Source organism: Gossypium arboreum, chromosome 10, assembly GCF_025698485.1.
Source record: "Gossypium arboreum isolate Shixiya-1 chromosome 10, ASM2569848v2, whole genome shotgun sequence".
Taxonomy (NCBI): Eukaryota; Viridiplantae; Streptophyta; class Magnoliopsida; order Malvales; family Malvaceae; genus Gossypium; species Gossypium arboreum.
The window spans coordinates 14,214,757-14,236,266 of NC_069079.1; the positions used below are offsets into that span (position 1 = coordinate 14,214,757).

General features: G+C 29.4%; 1 protein-coding gene across 1 annotated transcript; it reads right to left on the reverse strand.

The window, feature by feature from the left end:
- Positions 1–10,443: 10,443 nt before the first annotated feature.
- LOC108481663 (probable carboxylesterase 18) lies at positions 10,444–11,905 on the reverse strand. Its single transcript, XM_017784795.2, has one exon. The coding sequence runs from the start codon at positions 11,678–11,680 to the stop codon at positions 10,667–10,669; it is 1,014 nt and encodes a 337-aa protein (XP_017640284.1). The 5' UTR covers positions 11,681–11,905; the 3' UTR covers positions 10,444–10,666.
- Positions 11,906–21,510: the final 9,605 nt, after the last annotated feature.

The window sequence follows — 21,510 nt, forward strand, 5'->3', positions numbered from 1 at the left end:
ATTCTAAGAATGAAAATGTCTTGCTGAACATCCTTCCTAGCACATTGTGGAAATTTTAACAAACTTGATGCTGGACCTTTTGTTAATAACTAGGAATTTTTTAAGGGAAACAAAAGTTTGAAAAATAAGATATATATTCTCTTTCTTCATTGACCGAATTAACTAGTTTCAAGTCCCCAAAACACTTTTTTCATTTAATAATGCGTTCTAAACTAACGATTATAATATTCTCATTTCTATCTTGCAACCACAGTCATTGATCTTAAATGAATCTCATCGGATCCCACCTTAAATGTTACCCAATTTAGAGTGTTATAGCCCAAATTTTGCCCCATTTACAATTTTGACCCACCTACCCAATACACAAGACCCATTAAACCCAAACCAACAAACCAAATCCCCTAGCCCAAATACCACCAGCCCAATACTCAACTAGCCCAACATAAAAAAAAAGAAAAAAAAAAAGAAGAGAAACAGACAACAAGAAACCCTAGCCACCACCCACTTTCCTCTAACACTAGCACCATCTCTGGTCACCACCATGTCGGCTACCACGCCCCATGCTTCTGCCAACACCATCCCCGCATGCCTGGCACCTCCATACCCAGCAAGACCAGAAAAGAGACAAGACAACAAATATTAAACAAAATATTGTAAAGGCTATAAAAGCCGATTTGGATTTCTGTAAAGGGGGTTGGCTTCTTTTTTTCGTTTTTGATATTCATTCAAATATATTCAAGAGGAGTCAATAACCAAGTTATAGTAAAAATACATATACAAGCAGTGACTCTGATACTGAAATCAGAGGATCAAGTTGTCAAAAAATCAAAAACTATTAAACATAAGGTAATCTTTTTTATTTTTTTAGTTTCGTTCTCTAAGCTTATTTTCCACACATAAATACTAAAATATATAAAAAATATAAAACAAGTTTTTAAAAAAAAAATTACCTTTTCCGTGGTGGCCGGCGTCGGCGCCGGAGAGCCTCCGGTGGCCGGCCCCCCCTGGCCGGATTCCCCTTCCCCCCTTCTTTCTCTCTCCCTTCTCTCTCCCTTCTCTCTTCCCTCTCTCTTCTTTTTTTTCTTTCCCTCTCTCCAAATGTTTTTTTTGGTTATTTTAGGCCTTATATAGCCCTCCAAAACGACGTCGTTTTGGGGGCTGCCATTTAACCCCAAAACGACGTCGTTTTAAGCCTACCCGACCCGACCCGATCCAAACCCGTCAAGGATCTGCGTGTTTTTTATTAATGGTTTATTTATGCGCGCGGTCCTTCCGCTTTTTCACCCTTTTGCAATTAAGTCATTTTTTATTTATAAATTGGCCCTAAACTTTGTCGCGATTTTCAATTTAGTCCCTGGCCAAGCGCAGTGTTTTAAAGGCTTGGGAAAATTGCTTTTTTGGCCCCCCACTATTTTACGCGTGTTCAAATTAGCCTTTTTTTCTTTTTTTATTTTAAAATCGCCCCAAAACTTCGTTTTTGTTTCAATTTTAGTCCCTTTTTTTATTTAAGTTTATTTTCATATTATCCTTGATATTTTATTTATTTTAATATTATTTATATTATTCTCATGATTATCATTTTTATTGTTGTTATTTTATTCCTTTTATTATTTATTATTATTATATATTTACTATAGTTACCATTACTATTTCTAATATATATATTACGTACATAGTTTCCTATATTATAATATATTTATATAATATTATTAATAAATTGTTTTTAACATTATTAATTTTTATGTTATGTATATATTACGTAAATATCCTAACACCATATTATATATATATATATGTATGTATTTTCATACTCTTATATGAATGCTTTTAATACCGTACTTTTATATATGTACATGTATTAGTATTATTAGTTATGTATCTTTATACTATTATAGAATATCCTAAACATCATCATTACTCTATATATATGTACATATTTGTGTAGTGTACAAAATAGTTTATTATTATTATTATCATTTCTAATGTATGTATATATTGTATATGTTTTATATATGTTATATATATATTTTTAATATTACTAGTTATATATATTTCTTATACATTTCCATGTACATATTTTTATACCATCTTTTGTATATATTTTAAATACTATATTGTATATGTCTATATATATATTCTTAGTACTATATTACGTATATATTATTTATATATTTATTTTTACCCTATTATATTTATTATTAATATTAATATATTTATTTTATCATACGTATATATATATATATACCTTTTTAATATTGTATTATATATATATGTATATATTATGTAAATATTTTGTCGTTACTAGTTATATTTTTACTATCTTAAGTATATACTTCAAACATTATATATCAGTTTACATACATACTCTTAATATCATGTGTATACATTCATTATTTCTATTTCATGTTTTATTCTAATATTACATGTATCTTTATTGTTTGTAATATTATTGTCACACTTATATTTGCTTCAATATGCTTCTAGATCTGTCATTTTGCTTATTTTTATTTATTAATTTGCTTTACATTGTTTCAAACATCTTATTCTTGTTCTCTAATTAATTTCAATAAGCAAGGCAACATACCGATTTAATATTAAGTCGTCGATTTCATCGCTATGTTGGATGAACATCAATCGACTCGTGTTAAAACGGTATGTCCTTCTCAAAAACCAAAAAAATTAAAATTTCTCGTGTTTTGATCGTGTCGCGATTCAATGTTATTTTGAACTTGCATTTTTGAAAATTAAGACAACACGTGTTTAAAATATACCAATTTTGGGCGTCGCGAGGGTGCTAATACCTTCCTCGCGCGTAACCGACTCCCGAACCCTAATTTGTCTCTAGAATTTGACGTGGACCTAAACTTAGCCTTCATTTTGTTTTAAATAAAGGAATCTAATGGGTGTCCGATCACACCCTAAAAAAGATCGGTGGCGACTCCTGGTTTATTTTAAAATCAAATTTCAATTTCCAAGTTTCTTAATAAATCGCCACAATTAGCGACTGAGCTAAGCTAAAATTTTTACGTCGCTACATAGAGCAAAAAAATTTAGATGCCAAAAATTAAAATATATATTGTATAATTTAAGGATAAAATCATACTTTAAGCCTTTAAAGTTATGTGTTTACAAAAAATCACAATTTGAAAAATATTCAAATCTCTTATTCAAATACATTGGGGGTCATTGAACACTAGTTAACTTTAATAACTCATTTTACTATTTAAAAAGAATGAATATCTTTTTTTTTAATTATAACTAGATTTAAATAAAAATATTAATTTTTTTGTATCGTTCATGTTTGTTTCACGGTCCATATTAAGGGTTTGTGGCTGTCCCTCCTAACAATGTCATCTCTAAGGTTCGAACCATTAATATTAATTTCACAGTTACAATAACCGATCACACTATTATTGTTGTTTTATATATGGTATTAGCATAGTATATCAAAGAGTAAGCTACACCCAAGGTCACTAAATATTTAGTTTGCATTTTAGCCACTCAACTTCAAAAAGTTACAAAATGGTCATTGAACTATTCAAAAGTTTTCATTTAAGTCATTAGGTTGTCAAAATATCTGTTATATGGCCTTCTCTGTTTGCACCAATTGGAAGCTCTCCTTACCTTTCTCTTCTACAATTCAATTCTTTTTCATGAAATAGCTTTAAAGGTTACGAATCTGTGTACCAGAATCCAAACAACTTCATCCTTCTATCTTTGACATTGATCGTCAAATCAAATTGGATCCAATGTACGCACTTTTGCTTGTCAATGGGTATTGATCCACCATATTAATCGTCGAACCGTTGCTTAGAGCTCACTAGTCGGATTTTGTTTAAAAAAAGAAGCTTAATAGCCTAGTGATTTAAATAAAAACTTTTGAATAGTTTAGTGACTTCAAATGAAAATTTTCAAATAATTTAATGATATTTGTAATTTTTATATAGATTGGAGTTAAGGTTAAATATAAAATACTTGCGTATATATTAATATTTTGAGTAGTGTTTCTCTAATCTCAATTGCTCCCATACCTATCCAGCAAAAGGGGTTTGAAATGAAACCAACAAGATGTCGCTATGAATGGAAACAGACTCTAAACCAACGTCATAACAGATGTTATAATTTAATGACCAAAAATAAAAAGACGTGATTAATTGTACAATTTCCCTTATATGTATATCCAAAATTTCAAAGTCTAAACAATATATAAGTGTAGGACACACGCTAGTGTTAGAAGAAATAAGAATGGGGAGAAGAAAAGGACAAGAGACTTGGTGGGGCAGACATTAATGAAGCAAAGGTGGAGTCACATTCAAAGAATGACCATTTCAGTCCATGACTTGAAATTAAAATATTTTCTAAAATACGGTCGGTGGTTTGTAATCAAATTGAGGGTTTTTCTTTAATGGTTTAGGAGTATTATGTAACTTTCAAATCTAAATCATTGATGTATCCAAATATTGATGTGATTTACGCAAGGGCGAAGTTAGAAAAATTTTTTAGGGGGGTCAGATGAAATTTTAATTTTTTATAGTTTATATATTTATAATTTGTAGCTAATTAAATCGAATTTTTATAATTTTAGGGAGGTTAAAGTGTAATTTTACATTTACTAATTTAAATTTTTTTTAAAAATTTAAGGTCCTAAAAAATAATTTTACATTTTATGGGGGTCGGGGCCCATGCTAGCCCCCTGGCTTCGCCCCTAGCTGTTTGTATTTTCAAGTCTAAGAGACAACCATCAAATTCATTTTTATAGTAAAATTGTACCAATATCTATTGTTGAGACTTGAGAGGCAGTCTACTTTTTCGAAACAAATCTATGAATTGTTACTTGATTCTACAAGTGTTTGAAGAGACAGCAAATTCACTAAAACATCTTGTCAAGTGTTTGATAGGACACTTTTTGATTGAAAGTATTATTTATTGAGCTCAACAGATGATACTTTGCAGAATTCTTTCGACAAATTCATTAAAAATCTCTCACATCCAACTCAAGAGGGCAACTCAAGCCAAGGTAACGGGAAAGAGAGCACGATCATGCCATTTATAAACAAGAAATATTGGTACAAAAGTTTAAAAGTGCAACTTGGAAGAACTACTATCCAAGAAACAAGAGACTAGAAAACCCTACAAATTTTACCAAGAAATGAGTTAAAGCATTGTTGACCTAAAAACAGTTGTTAAGTAATAAGTATAAGCAAAAGTGGCTGTGCAAGTTGACACTTCTCCAAACACTTTGAAAACACAAAATAACTAGGAGATAATAAAATTTTTTTACGCAGTTTGATTTCTCTATATTTACAGAATTTAGTGAGAAGTATTTACTATCTTTAAACATTTACAACTAGTGAACTTGAATATATCACACCTAGTGACATTTTCCTCACTTTTATACTTTTGAAGATAAGTACTCTCACCACTAAATTCTTCCATTGAGAACTCAGCTTGTAAAACCACAACACAAGTACATATCTCTCGATTATAAAGAGTTTTTGAGACATTCTAAAAAAATGAAGATCTATTATAATCACTATTAAACAAAAATCAATTATAAAGAGTTTTTAAGACATTCTAAAATAATGAAGATCTATTACAATCACTATTAAACAACAATTAAGCTAGGTGAATTCAATATAATAATAACAAACAAGCTAAACCAAAACTATTGTCAACTAAGTCTTCAACATTCCAATTCATGATCTTAGTTCTTGTCCAATAACTTAAATGAAAACGTTTGAATAGTTCAGATTGTAACTTTTTTAGTTAAGTGACCAAAACAAAAACTTATTCATAGTTTAATGACTAATGATGTAGTTTACCCTAAAAATTAAGAATCGCGGTTAATTGTGGTTCATCCCTAAATTCCATCTATAGAAATCAAATATATATAAAAATTATTAATAGAAATTAAAAATATTAAAATTATTTTTTCCAGATTTTAATATTTTTAAAATAATTTCTAAATTTTTATAGTTTTGTACTCATCTAGAATAAATATGGGCAAATGGTTATTTAGGTTCAAATGATCTTGTATAACCATATGTCCGATTCATTCCAAATATAATTTTATTAATTATTTTCTAAATATTTTTTATAAATTAAAATATATATATTTTTCAAAAAGTTATAATTATTTTTAAAATTGTTGATATTACTTGTCATGTCAAGCATCATTCCATGTGGCATGTCACGTGTTCTCTCTTGGTGGTTGCTATCAAACATGTCGGCACTTTTAACGGTTAAACCGGTCAACTAACGGTTTCTATAAACGAAAGGGCCTAGATTGTTTTTTTAGTCATTAATGACTCAATAGGGTATAATTTTTTTAAGAGCTCAATTGATTTTTTTTTTATTAAAGAATTTTTTTACCATAAGCCTATAAAATTCATAGAATTAAAATTAAAATTAGGAAATAAATAATTTTCAAATTTTAGAAATAACATAACTACAATCAATACTTTTTTAATTTTATTTAATTACATTTGCACAACAAAAAAAAAAAGGTAGTCATGCAACATTTATTATCTATTATGATATTAGGTAAAGAAATATTCATACTGGACGTCTTAGAGATTGATAGAGGATAGTTACAAGGTTTGTGTTAATTAAGTTCCATTTTTCTTATTCTAAGGTCGTTTTGCCCATTAATCTATTTATAATAAATACAAACACCAATTTTATTTAAGATTTTTTATTTTATTTTAAATAAACATATTCATTAAAAATATATTTTCTACAATTTTAAAATAATTTACTTTATTTTGTTCTGTCATACAACTATAACTAACAATTACTGTTCTATTGAGTCATGAAACCCCGTTTAAATATGCTAGGTCAGTTTTTTTTTCCAAATTTAGAGAAACAGATAAATTTTGGAGAGAAACAGAAAACTTTGTTTATAAAATGTGTTTTCTATTAACCTGTTAGTTTTTAGTTAAATGATTAAATGTTAGTGGTTTTATTCTTGATTCTTGGGTTCAATTTTTTCTTACTTATATTTGTATTTTTATTTCACGTTGTTTTAATTTTTTATTTTTTAATTAATAAATATTTATTTTCAAGTTTTTTATTCATCTTTTAATTAATAACTCTTTTATTTATATAAATAAAATAATAAATATGTAATTATATAATAAGAAAACATATTTTATATATATTACTATGTTAAAAATATTTATAATTAATACTTTTTATTTATATATAATAATAATTAATTTTAATTTTATAATACTAAAATTACCATAACCAGGTGAAAAAAATATTTAATATATAAAACTTAGATATAAAGGAAAAATATCAAACAAATTAGTTAAAAATAAAATATATTTAACATAATGGTAAATATAAAATATATATAATTTCATTATATAATTACATATTTATTATTTTATTTATATAAATAAAATAATTATAAATAAAAATATTTTTAACATAATGATATATATAAAACATATATTTTTATTATATAGTTACATATTTATTATTTTATTTATATAAATAAAAGAGTTTTTGATTAAACACTTGAACACAATATATTTATTAATTAAAAAAATTAAAAAAATGAAAACAACATAAAATAAATAATATAGATGCGAGTAGGAGAGAAATTAAATTTGGGACTTAGGATAAAACCACTAATATTTAATCATTTGACTAAGGAGTTGATGTGATAAAAGAAAACGCGTTTTGTAAAAAAATGTTTTCTGACATGTCAACTGAAAATGCTTTGTGTTCTTTGTTCCTCTCTTCAAATTTGACCTATTTTCTTAAATATGAGAAAAAACGACCTACTTTATAAAAAAAAAATCAAATTTTCCCTAATTTTTCCTCTATTTGACTTTAAAATCCAATAGAATTTATTACTGGAATAAAATCCTTCCATAGCGAGTAAAATTTACAAATTAAATGATAATGACAAAGATGATTTCTATATCCTTTTAAAATGTCTTTATATTTGGGTGTAAGAATAAGATACATCACATTCTAAAAGGATATGCATATTCAATTTTAAAGACATATTACTAAAAGGACAATCTCAAACCTCAAACATTAATTATAAAATAAAAATGAAAATAACATTCCAAAAATAAATTAATACACAAAATAATAAATTGTTTTTTACACTATAAACTAATATATATGTAGGAAAAATCAACTTATGCAACAAGGAGTCAATGGCTTGACAGTTTTGTTGAATGAATTATAAATTCTTCTTTTCTTGTTTGATGTGACAATATTATTTTAGAATTTATGTTATTTTTACAATGATTATAATATTATGATTTTTATTTTAAAACATATTAATTACCAATCATTTGAAATATTTTTAAAAAATTATCTTAATTAATAGATAAAATATATAAATAAAATTATAAACATAAATATGTAAATTAATAAATATTAAAATTTTCATACTTTTAAATAAACCTCAAAATAATAAAGAGCAATCATTATGCCTAAAAAAAAATCTCAACCACCTTTGCGGTTTTTATCCATCCTTTAGTAAGTTGTCCCTGTTAAATAAAAATAATAATATCTTTTATAGGGTGATGGAAACATGCCATTTTGAGTAATATTTTTTAATTGGAATCTTCCACTCAATTATAATTTTTTAGCTACTTAAATAAAAGTTTACACTTATGTTACAAGTTTAGTCATTTTGATCACTCTTATTAAAATTATAAACAGTAAGTTAATATGATAATTAAAACGATCGGTATAATAATAAATTTAGTCCTTAATTTTTACATATTATATCAACTTAGTCATAATTTTTTTAAAAATCAATCCTTAAAACTTACAAATGATCTCAATTTGATCCGAATTCTAAAAAATCAAAGAAATATATAACAATACCTAAACATTTTCAAAAAATATAAGGAATTTTTTAAAAGTATATAAAAATAAAACTATTAGACAAAAATAATAATATATAAAATTTTAAAATATATAACAATAAAAAATATAAATATTTCAAAAACATAATAATAAATTTAAATATTAATATTTAATCAATATATTTAATCCATATTGAAAATGATAATATTCAAAAGTCACGCAATTTTGATGACATACAGCAATGTTTACATATGTGAAGTGGTTTAGCTGAGTGTATTTCCCCTTCAATTCACTCTGCCCTTTATCCTTTTTCTTTTCATTTATGGGAGCGTTGCTTCTCAATCGCAACTTGGTTACCTTCTCACCAATTAGCTCCTCACTCACCCATCATGCCAGTTGGAACGTTTGTTTTATTAAATGATAGTAATAAACACTCACATCATATCGTTTATATACTCTTTTTTTTTTTTTTTTTTTAGTTTATATTATATCAGTAATCACTTTTAACTCAATTAATTTAGAAACCTTCACTCTTAATTCATTTACTATTTTTATTTAAACCAAAACTATAATTTAAGATAATTTATAATTAAGTCTTTCGCACAACTCTTACATTGAAACAATAATTAAATATCACTACAGGTAAAGCAAATAATAATAATAACAGTCTCTTATTTCAACAAGTCCCGAACAGGACTTATATTAGCAAACATATTAGAGCCAAATTGCCATCCAACTACAGTGGATGGAGATCGGAGAGCTTCTTTATTAGAGTCGTGGATTTAAATTTAATAAAGTTTCAAACCATTTCAAAGAAAATTAAAATGTAAAGTTGAAAGAGAAGAGAAAAAGCTCTAGTTTAGTGTGTGTTTTTTGTCGGAGGAGGAGGCTAAAAGATGGCGAGATTACTAAATACAAATGTGAAGGAGGTCCATAGAACCCTAAAACATTTTAATAATTCAATGGCTATCTTGTATTTAAAAAAAAAAGTAAGTGGCTAGAGTTTAAACTTATTAATAGTTGAGTGAGCTTAAATGTAATTTAATTTAAATGATTAGTGAATTAATGGCCACATCAAACATATATTAGTAACTTAACAACTAATGATTATCTTGTAATTTTTTGAAATTAAATGACCAAAGTGTAAACTTATTAATAATTGAGTGATTTTATATGTAATTTACTCAAATAAATAATATATATATATATATATATATATATATATATATATATTGACATTGCATTTGTATGCAATGCTGGTCTCAATTTATATTAAAATTTAAATTCATGTTGTATTTGGTATTAATTAATTTTCACGTGTAGAATATCATAAATTTATATTAATAATTGATTGGTTTGGTTTTATATAATATTTTCACCCATTTTTAATGCTTAATTTTTCATAGTGATTTATTTCTTTTATTTCAGAACTGCATGATTAACAAAAGCAGGCAAATTTAGTTTTGTTTGAATGGTAAGATAAGTGATGGATGAATAAAAGTAAGTACGATGAAAATGGAACATTAATCAAATCTAATTTTTTTGTGTCAATTGAGAGTTGTTCAACTGAAATTAATTTATGAACAAATAAAATATTAGAAATTTCACCAAATTCTATCAAAATCTTCCATTCAACCAAATAAAAGGCAAAACAAACCGCGGAAAAAAAATTACAAAGTAGATTTGGGAAATGAAGGTTGCTAAGAATATCTTAGTGCCTGCAAATTCAGATAACTAGACAGCCTAATAAGAAATATTATTTTCACCTCTCAAGTCACACTTTCTTTTTTTTTTAATATACGGATACTAATACCTTCCGGAATGGTCAATTTTGTTGTGGGAGTTGGGGTTTACTACAACAGTTGTTCATGAAATCTTTGATCTGCAATATTAACTGGCCAGATTCTTGCAATTCTGGGAATATGTAGAAGGCGTGAATCATGGTTGGAAATTCCATCAATGTTGCTTCTTTCCCGCATGCTTTTAACCATTCATAGTACCTCTTTTGCCAATCTTTCAACGGGTCAAATCCACCCACCACCACCATCGTCGCCGGAAAATCCACCCCGTATATATCATCAGCGTTCGGTCCGCTTACATTCACTGCTTTGTGATCACGGTTTGAACCTTGGGGCAAGAATGACTTCCAGCAAAAATCGGCTCTCGGAACTGACACCAGGAATGCATTCGCTAGCTCTTCTTCCGCCGCTGTTCTTTCCTCTCCGCCGAAGAATGGTTGAATGCAAACGAGTCCTATCACCTTCAATGTTTCAAACCCAGCTCCGCAAGCCCGGACTGCTACGTGGTGAGCGATGTTTCCGCCTGCGCTATCTCCGGCTAGGAAACACCGTGATAAGTCAGCGTTTTCCGGTAAGACTGTGGCGAAGTTGTAGTTTAAAAACTTAAGAACGTCGAATCCGTCGTCGTATTGAGATGGGTAGATATGTTCGGGAGCTAGACGGTAATTGACGGAGACAACGAAAGCAGGAAACTTACGGGCGAACCTACGACAAACGGCGTCGTACGCCTGGGATGCAGGGCTGAGGAAGGTGAATCCGCCGCCATGGAAGAAAACGACGACGGGAAGGAGTAGATCGGAAGGGAGGGAAGGAGAGTAGAGGCGAAACCATAGATTGCGGGAAGCATCGACGGTGGTGTCAGAAGAAGAGACGGAGTTAATAGGCTTGGGATTAGGAGGGGCTTGGTAGTCGAGTAAGCGGAGGAGACGGCGGTTGACAGAGCCATCGGAGCGGCAGGAGGCGTCAGTGACGGCGGAGATAACGGAGATGAAGACCCTAGTCTTCAAAGGGAGGGAGGGCTTGGTACGTTGAGGCGCCATGTTTTTGGGGTTTGGCCAAAGGTCTACTTAAAAGGAGGAAAAGGTTACGTCAACGGAAATGAAAGAACGCAGTTATGAGTCGCCCAACAACCCTGCGCACCATTTAAACTACAATGTGGAATTTATCCTTGAATTGGGGTGCCATGCGCTGTGCGTGGGCTCTCTCATTTAAAGCCGTGTGCTATGTTTTTTCATTGTGTTAACCATAAAAGTAACAAATGGAACAAGTTTTAGGTTCGTAGATTCTGAATTTCTGATATTTAGTATGGGAGTTGATTACATAATTAATTTTACATCATTTGTTATAACTTTTTCAGTTAAACCTGTGCAATACAGAAATATAGAGGACATTCAACCTCGATTTCTGAAAGCAGCAGCAGCATTCAACATCCCAATTTATTAAAACAGAGCAGCAAGTGTATGTGTATGTATGTATGTATGTATGTATGAGCGGATATTAGCATTATCTTCTTATCCTTTTCTCAACTTCAACGCTGCAATTTTTGTATACCCATCCAGTTTTCAATAATTCAATAATAATTTTTTTCATTTTTAGTTTTGATGGGATGATCCTGAATGTCTTCCTCTTTAGGTTATTTTTTAATTCCAAAAAATAAAAAATCTCCTTCTTTTTTGGCTTTGTTTTAGATTTTTTTTAAGACATTTTTAGAAGTTTATGATTTTTTTTTAGTTTTTAGAAATTGTAAGGAATTTTAGTTTTTTGGCACGCGGCGGCGTTTAATTCGCAAAGGTTTTTTTTTAAGGGAAACTATAGATGGGGGATAACAAGGTAAACGTAAGGAAAGTATAGGGATCAAAATAACTAAAAAAAAATATTTGAGGTATCAATCTAAGAATTTGTGTATAGTACAGGAACAAATTGAATTTTTAAAATTTCAGAATTTTTATTTTTTAAAAATTTTAAATTATTTGTTAATATGATTTATAAGATGAAATAGTGGATTTATATTAATAATAATTTTAATAATAAATTATTGGAATTTTATAAAAAATCATAAATTATATTTGTATTTTATTTGTATTAAAGTTTTGTAAAAATATTATTTGTATAAAAGTATTTAATAATAAAATTATTTTTGATTAATATCAATTTCATAATGATAAATTTTATATATTTATTAATTACTATAAAATCAAAATAATATATATTTCATATAATGAAAAAGAAAGTTTTTTACCAAATAATATAAAATAATAAAATAAATACTGAAATAGGATAAGGGTCCTAATATTTATCAATTCGAGCAAACTCAACAGTGTAAAGTCAGTGTCGCTTGTCCAATCGGCGGCACTCCTCTCCCTGCCGCTGATGATTGAAGCAATCATCACATTTGAAAAAATAACAATTTTTTTGGGTGCGACTGAGCAAACGGTGGCACCAGTATTCCAGACCCAAAAATACACCAAAAATACCCATAAATAAAATAAAAAATATTATTTTTTATTGGTGCCGCCAATGTGTTAGGCTGCACCAAAATATTTTATAATAAATTTTATTTTTTTTGTAAAAGTAAAAAAAAATTAAACACCCATTGGAACTCGGACCCGTGACTGACGGGTTCGGGTTCCAATACCAATTATTTTATATATCAATTTTTTCACTTTCTATTTAAAAATATATATAATAAAAAATAATATTATGAATATTATAAAAAGGGGTTGGTTTGTCCCCTAACCCCTAACAGGTACCGAAATGAATTTATTTTTTCAAACAAACAGAGTTGAAGGTCACCCTCCACCAAAAATAAGAAGAAAGAAAAGGTTAGTATATTTAGTTGGTTATTTTTTATTAGTATAATTAGTTATTTTTTTAGTAGTAGTTTATTTGTGTTAAAAGTGTATTTAGTGTTAAGATTAGTACTAAGATGTTTGGTTGCATTTTTGCATTTTCAAAAAAAAATGAAGAATTATTTTTTTGCAGCCATTCATTTCGATGATATCATTTTAGAAACAGCCGTTGGTTATATTTTTGAAACTCGCCAGAAAATAAGAATGAGATTTAATAGGAATATGTCCATCGGTGATATGAAAGAGAAGGCCAGTGAAAAAATTTCTCGACGTTGTGGAAGGAGGAAGACGAAACTATTCTACAAATTTTAAGTTTCGTCAAATCTTATCAAATTTACCGAGATGGAACTTTTAGATGATGACAGTGTCGAGACAATGGTCACATTGTATTGCCCGCCGGGGAGGGTGAACACTAAACCAATTAAGTTATTTGTTGAGTTAGCAAATGCAGAGATCGTTGAAAATGTAACTCAGTTAAGTCAACAATATGGAGTTGAAAACTTGCGTATAGAGGTTCCCAGAGTGTCCGTCGATAGGAGGTCGTCTGTGCGCGGTTTTGACATCGATCTCAATGTTGGATGTTCATATCAGTACGGTCGTGGATTACAGATACATCCAGATGTTATTGAAACCGATGAGCTTGGTGAAGATGGATCTGTAACAGCCCATTTTTAGTGAATTTGGAATAGTGGTTTCAGGACCACAAATCCGAAGTCGAAAAAAAATTTATTCTGATATCATTTTATGGTCTATAGTATGATAGAAATATCGTATGAAAAATTCGTTAAGAAATTTTACCGTTTGCATGCCTAACTTGATAAAAAGGACTAAATTGCATAAAGTGCAAAAGTTAAATTCTAATAGCTAAAGGTATCAAAAAGCTATGGAATTTAAAATTTGAGGTCATTATATGGCAAATAGACCATTTAGAGGAGTTAGTAGATAAGGATGATTATTTATCATTGGAAATTGAAGAAAATATTAAGTTTAATTTTGGAAAGATGATAAAATAATGATGATAAATGAAATAAATAATTAAATTAATATCATTTTCATCATCCTTTCTAAAATAAAAACATAGAAACCCTAGCCATGGAAGCTGAGTTTTAGCAAACTTATTTGGCTTAATTAGGTATATATTCTTGTTCCGTTTTTAATGATTTTTATATTTCCGAGATCGTAATAGCTTAATCTAGCTATCTCGGGGATTAATTTGCAAAAATATTAAAGTATTAGAGTTTTTCCATGGATGATTATAGTTGAATTTTAAAGTTTTATGGTAGAAAATGAAAGGTTGTTGTTAGATAAACAACTTTTGTAAAGAGAATTCTGATGAAATTATGATTTAGGGACTAAATTGAAAAGATTATAAATTCATGAAAAATTCTAAATTTTATGAAATTCATGGATTGCTACTGATATATATGAAAATCAGCTAGGCTTGAAATAAAGATTAAATTATATGAATTTCATTTTTCGAGACTAGGGACAAAATCGTAATTAGTTAAAAGTATATGGGCAAATTAGAAGTTTTGCCAAAAGATGTGTGTTGGATTGAATTGAATAAGAATTATATTAAATTGAGTTAAATTCATTCGTATAGATCCAGATAGACCTAATACGGAGTTAGATCGAGGCAAAGAAAAAATATTGGATTAGTAGCCTTCGTATCTACGAAACCTTACTGAGGTAAGTTCGTGTAACTAAATTGTACATTTATTTGTTTTGGATTGAATATTATAGTGTGTGGTTTGTATAATTTCCATGTATAATTATTGATCACACATCCGACAAGTACCAAGTCTCGTTTGAACCTTAGAAATTCGAAGGATACAAATGACATGTCATTAGGGTTCCTAATTTGGTTGTGATCCTACATGTGTTGCGGAAACACCATAGCTCTCACGATCTTCCCGTTATTTACCTCTTATGAGCTTCCTAACATACAGCTCACATGAGCTTCCCGTTATTTAGCTTGCATGAGCTTCTCGTTAAATGGCTCGAAAGAGCTTTCCGTTAACATGCTCGTATGAGCACATATGTATATGAATTGACGGATTACAGAATCGTGTGTACTACCTGTGTATCCAACGATGTTTTAAATGGTTCAACGGGCAAAGTTCTGATATGAAACAATATGAGTTCGAAATGAACAATTACAAGTATATATTTAAGTTACATGGAAAATGATATTACATGATATGTTGAAATATGATATGGATGATACATGTATGTGAATCTTACCTAGTGATTATGTACAACCATGTTTATTGGTTATGGAAAGTGTTACATGGCTAACATGTTGAGGATATGTGTTTAGGCTTTTGGCCAAATTAGTTTGGTTATATTAGCATATTTACCTTAAATGTGATTAAATGGTAAGTTAATTTCTTTGTTATATGAATTTACTAAGCTTAAATGCTTACTCTGTGTTATTTTCCAAGTTTTATAGTACTTCGGAAGCTCATTTTGGTTGGAAGCTGGTCGGAGCAACTTTACACTATCTAACAGCCTTTTCGGTATAATTAGTAAATTAATTTTGGTTATAATGACATGTATAGGTTAATTTGGCCAATGATGGCATATAAATGTTTTGTTGGAACTAGCCATTTAATTGGCTTTTGATGGATAAATTTTGATGTGTATGTAAATGACCCTATTATATTTGATGTGTGTTTGAAATAATTGAATGATGCAAATCTTATAGGTATTGATGATTGGGTTGAATAGGTATATTAGGTAAATTATACATATATGTAGATGATTATGTAGGTGAATTTGGTTATTAGATTGAAATGAGTTATGTTGTCATTTAAAGAGCCTAAGGGCATATTGTTGGTATGTGATAGTATTACATGTTTAAGTATTGATTTTGGCTTGATTTGATTGCCTTGTTATGACTTGTTGATATCTAAAATGTTAATTTAGGTTGATGACAAATTGGATGAGAAACATGGCTAGGAAAATGGTCTCTTTTTGTCCACACGGGCAGAGACACAGGTGTGTGTCTTAGCCATGTGTGACACATGGCCAGGTGACACAGCCGTGTTTCCCCTTGTATCTTTAATTTGCCCAAAACAGAATGCTTACACAGCCTAGCACACGGGCGTGTGGCTTGGCCATATGACCCAAGTCAGAGAGTTACACGAGTATGGACACGGGTTGGGACACGGCCGTGTGCCCTTATTTCGAATACCCACACGGCTTGGCCACACGGGCGTGTGTCCCCTGCACCTTTGAAAAATTTTAATGTTTTTCGAAAAATTCTTTGAGTATCCGATTTAGTCTTGACTTATTTCTAAAGTGTATTTTGGGCCTCGAGGGCTCGCATAAGTGACAATATATTTGTTTTTGATTGGTTTTCGATATGAATGTTATTTTATATGAAATATCTGTTTATTTGACCTGTAAACTCCGATAATGCTCTGTAACCTTGTTTCGACAATGAATTCGAGTTAAGGGTGTTACAGGATCCGATAATAATAGTTGTTCTGATTACAAAGGTAAAGGTTTTAGTGACCCCGATTTAGACAATATCGTAGATGATATTAACGATGAAGGACCGAATGATGGAAATGATCACTCCCCTACGATCGAAAACCCGAGTTGTGGCATCGTTATACGCTATAATCCCGAGGCCTATATGTCAATCGTCGATCCCGATGCGATCCATGCTTCGGAGTTCCCCGAGTACCCAGACATAATACCTACTCACCTGATGTTAGTAGATCCTAAACCGGAAGAGTTGTTCGTGGGTTAAAGGTTGGAAAAAAATTTAAAACATACCTTTAGGGGGGACCTTGAGCAACAACTTCCAATTTTTTTTTCTTTAGATGTGTGAGGGGACCAAACCAACCCCCTTTTATAATAATAAAAATAATATTAACTTTTTATATCGAGTATTGGAACCCGAGCGGTATCAGCCTGCCACCGATGTGACTCCTTAGTCAAGGGTTCAGGTTCAAATGGGTGTTTAATTATTAATTTTTAATTTTACAAAAAAATTATTATAAAATATCGGGGTGTCGCGTAACACAACAACAACATCAATAAAAAATAATATTTTTTCGTTCTATTTTTTGTGTAACTTTTAGTGTATTTCTGGGTCTGAAATACTGGTGCCGTCGGTTGCTCAAGCGGCACCCGAATTTATTTTTTTCAAATGTGATTATTGCTTCAATCATTGGTGGTAAGGGAGAGGAGTGTCGCCGATTGGTCAAGCGGCACCGATTTTACACTGTTGAGTTTGCCTAAATTGGTAAATATTAGGGTCCTTATCGTATTTCAATATTTATTTTATTATTTTATATTATTTGAGTAAAAAACCCAAAAAAGAACTTTGATTATATATTTATTTTTAATTGTAAAAAAAGTTACATCAACTTTGTAAAAGCAACGTGTAAAAGTGTTAAATGTAAAAGACACTTTCATTGGGCATTGTTTTTACCTAAAAGAGAACCCAAACTAACCAAAATAAATTTATTACAAAATTAAGGGTTTTTACGAAAAAGAATTATGAAAATAAATTTAATACAAAAAATATAACTAAAATGGGGTATGTTGTAGATTATTTACGAGAATGATATGTTTTTTTTTTACAGTAAAATTGAGTATCACTAATGTGTTGGGTGACACTAGCTATAAAAATAATATTTTAATGTAAAAATACGTGAAGCCAAAATGCCAAGCAACACCTCTTTTTTTCTTGAATTTTAGCTTCTTCTTTTTTTAATTTGGGATGGTTGTGGTATAATTTTGAATTTCATACTTCTATTTTATGTTATGGAAATTAAAAGTTAGTCATTTTATTATCATAATTAATAAAATCATCGAAATTATTTCAATTCAAATTAATTGAATAATGACTTGACTCAAAAAAAATCAAGTCTCAAAAACAATTAAACCAAATCTGAAATAGACCCAAATCTAGAATGAACGAAACTCGAAATTGATTTGAACTAAAATAGCTCTAAATTTTTAAATTTTGAATTAATCTGACCTAAAATCAATCCAACCCGTAATGTTACAGGGATAGATCTTTAATCTGACTAACCGCACAACCTTAGGCAATTTTTTGGGTTTAAATCCTACCTAAGTCAGTCTACTCTCGAAAAAAAGAAAATTCTTGCAGAAATTCTCAAAGGCACTGAAGCAAAGCGGAAACAAACTCGAAAGATGAAAGAAGCTATGAACGAAAAAAAAATGCCACAGAAAAATAACACCAAGTGTTTGAGTAAATGCCCTCAATAGTATTCAATTACTATGAAGGATTATAATTGAGTGACTACAAATGAGAGGGAATGTCTTTATTTATAGTTGAGCTCTCCTAAAACCAACAGTACATATTAAGTTACATCAACGATCGAGATTAGAGCTTATCTACAATTGAGAGACCTAAGGGATTTAAACTCTATACAATCTTATCCCTTTAGGATTAACACTATTTACCACAGTAACTCTAGTTTTACTAGAGTGTTTATTGGGCCAACAAGGCTTCACGTAGATGGGCTTCTCTATGGGTTCCACGAGTCAAACCAGTTCATGTGGGTTAAATGAGCCCCCATTTAATAATTTGACCTCTATGGGACATTTTGTGTAACAACCCATTTTCAGTAAAATCGAAACAGTGGTTTCAAGACCACAAATTTGACTTAAAAGTATTTATGTTTGTAATGGCCAATTTTTGGCCCAGACAAACAAAACAATAACAAAACCCAAAACAATAAAAAAGAGCCCAAATAACAGCCCACTAATCTTAAGAATTTTCAGCAGCCAACCCTAGCCCCAAGCCTCCAGCCGCCGCTCCCCACGTGCTCGGGCAGCACGTTCAACGGTCGGCCACCACACCTCGCGTATGCCCTCCTCCTCAATGCGCCTGACACTCCCATAACCTGCAAACATTTGGAAAAGAGGAAAAGATGGCAGCAAGAAGCACAAGCAGTAGCAGAGAATAAGACAAACAATATTTTAATATGGGAATCGGCTATAAAGCCGAAATGAAACTGATTGTAAAGGGGGATTTCGATATACAAAAATTGTATTACGCATGTTAAGCAATCAAAAACAAAATACAAGCAAAAAGGTTGAGATTAATCTCCTGTTTCATTTTCTATTGTTTTCTAGTTTCTGTTATTTCATTTATATTTATTATTATTATTTCTTATTTTCTTTTACAAATCTATTAAACAAAACGAATAAAAAGAAAAAAGAAGAGAAGAAAGCCTCACCGGAACGCCAGGTGGCTTCACCGTCGAGATTTCTCCTCCGTCGTTGAAATTTGAAAAGGTGGGGATCCTTTCTTTCGTTTCTTTTCGAGTAAAAGGGCTAGGCTCATGAACTTCTTTTGGAACGCGGCCTTTCGGGTTCACCTGGAATGGGGCTAAAGAGTCCTTTTCGTGCAACGCCGGCCATTGGCCCCGATGGCGGCGCGATGGACTGCTGAGAGTTCCTTCAGCCGAATAGAGAAAAGAGGGGGAAAGTGAGTTTTTTTTTGTCAACTAAAAGATGAACCAACAGAATGAAAAGGAAAGAAATTTTTTTGTTTTAAAGCATTCCAAATGACGTGATTTGGGGGGAGTGAGGTTTGTGCACTTTCCCTAAAAGGGAAATTTATGCGTTTAGTCCTCCTCTCTCGCAACCTCGTTCAATTAACCCCCATTTTCTATCTTCTTTTGTTTTTTAAAAATTTGGCCCTCAGATCTTGTTTGGTTTTCGCTTTGATCCCTAATTAACTATCTAATATTTATACTTTTATACTCCAAATTTTAATTTATTTTTAGTCATGTCCTAAATCTATTTAATTCATTTATTAACCCTTTTTTAAATGTTTCATTTATATGTTATTTCAAATGTTTTATATGTTGTTTATTTACATCTATTCTAACTCATTTTAATGTACTATTTATTCAAATTCTTATTATTTATTTTAACTTACTTTATGTATATATGTCACTTTAATCTATTTTATATGTATTATTTATTTCTTTATTCCTTACCCATTATATATATGTATACATATAGTCTATTTCAAGCTTTTATATCCTTATAATGCTTCAAAATTGTTTTGTTATATATACATTTCAAATTATTTTATATTTTAAGTTATTGTATATTATATATTTCAAATGACTCTCTTTATATTACTCTTGAACGGTTATTATTATAAAATATAATTAATATTGTCTATTTTAGTTCTTTTACGTATCATATATTTTAAACTCCTTATTAATCATTTTTAAAATTAACTTATATATTATTTATTTTAAAATTATTCGTGTATGTCATTCTTTGATTTGCTTTGTGTATTATAGATTTTAAAATGCTTTATACATTATTTATTTTAAACTTGTTTTATGTATTATTCATTTTAAATTGTTTTATTGTTTACTTTAATTTCTTTCCCATATGTATTATCAATTTCAAATTTTTATATGCATTATCTATTTTTATATACCATTTATTTTTAAAATGTTTGTATATTACTTATTTTAAATTTCTCACTACATAATATTCATTTTAAACTTATTTTCATTATTCATCTTAAATCACCTTACATATCATTTATTTTAAACCCTCTTTTACATAAGTCATTTTGAATTATTATATATATGTTAATCACTTTACATTTGCTTTTTATTTATTTATTTCAAACCCTTTTTATATATTATTTTTGAATAGTTTATTATTTTAAGTTCATAGAATGTTTGTTCTTAAACTTCTTTTGTATGGATCACTTATTTTGAATTTCCTATGTTTTTATCTTAAACTATTTATACATTATTTATTCTTTATATACATATATTTATGTTAAGTTGTTTTTTATATTACTATGTATATATTTTTCATTTACGTCATGTGCACACATATTTCATGTGTATATATGTATATATTATGTATATATTTTAACATTATTAGTTATATTCTTACTATCAAACATTATATATAGTTTACATACATACTCTTAATATCATGTATCTACATTCATTATTTCCATTTCATATTTAATTCTAGTATCATATATA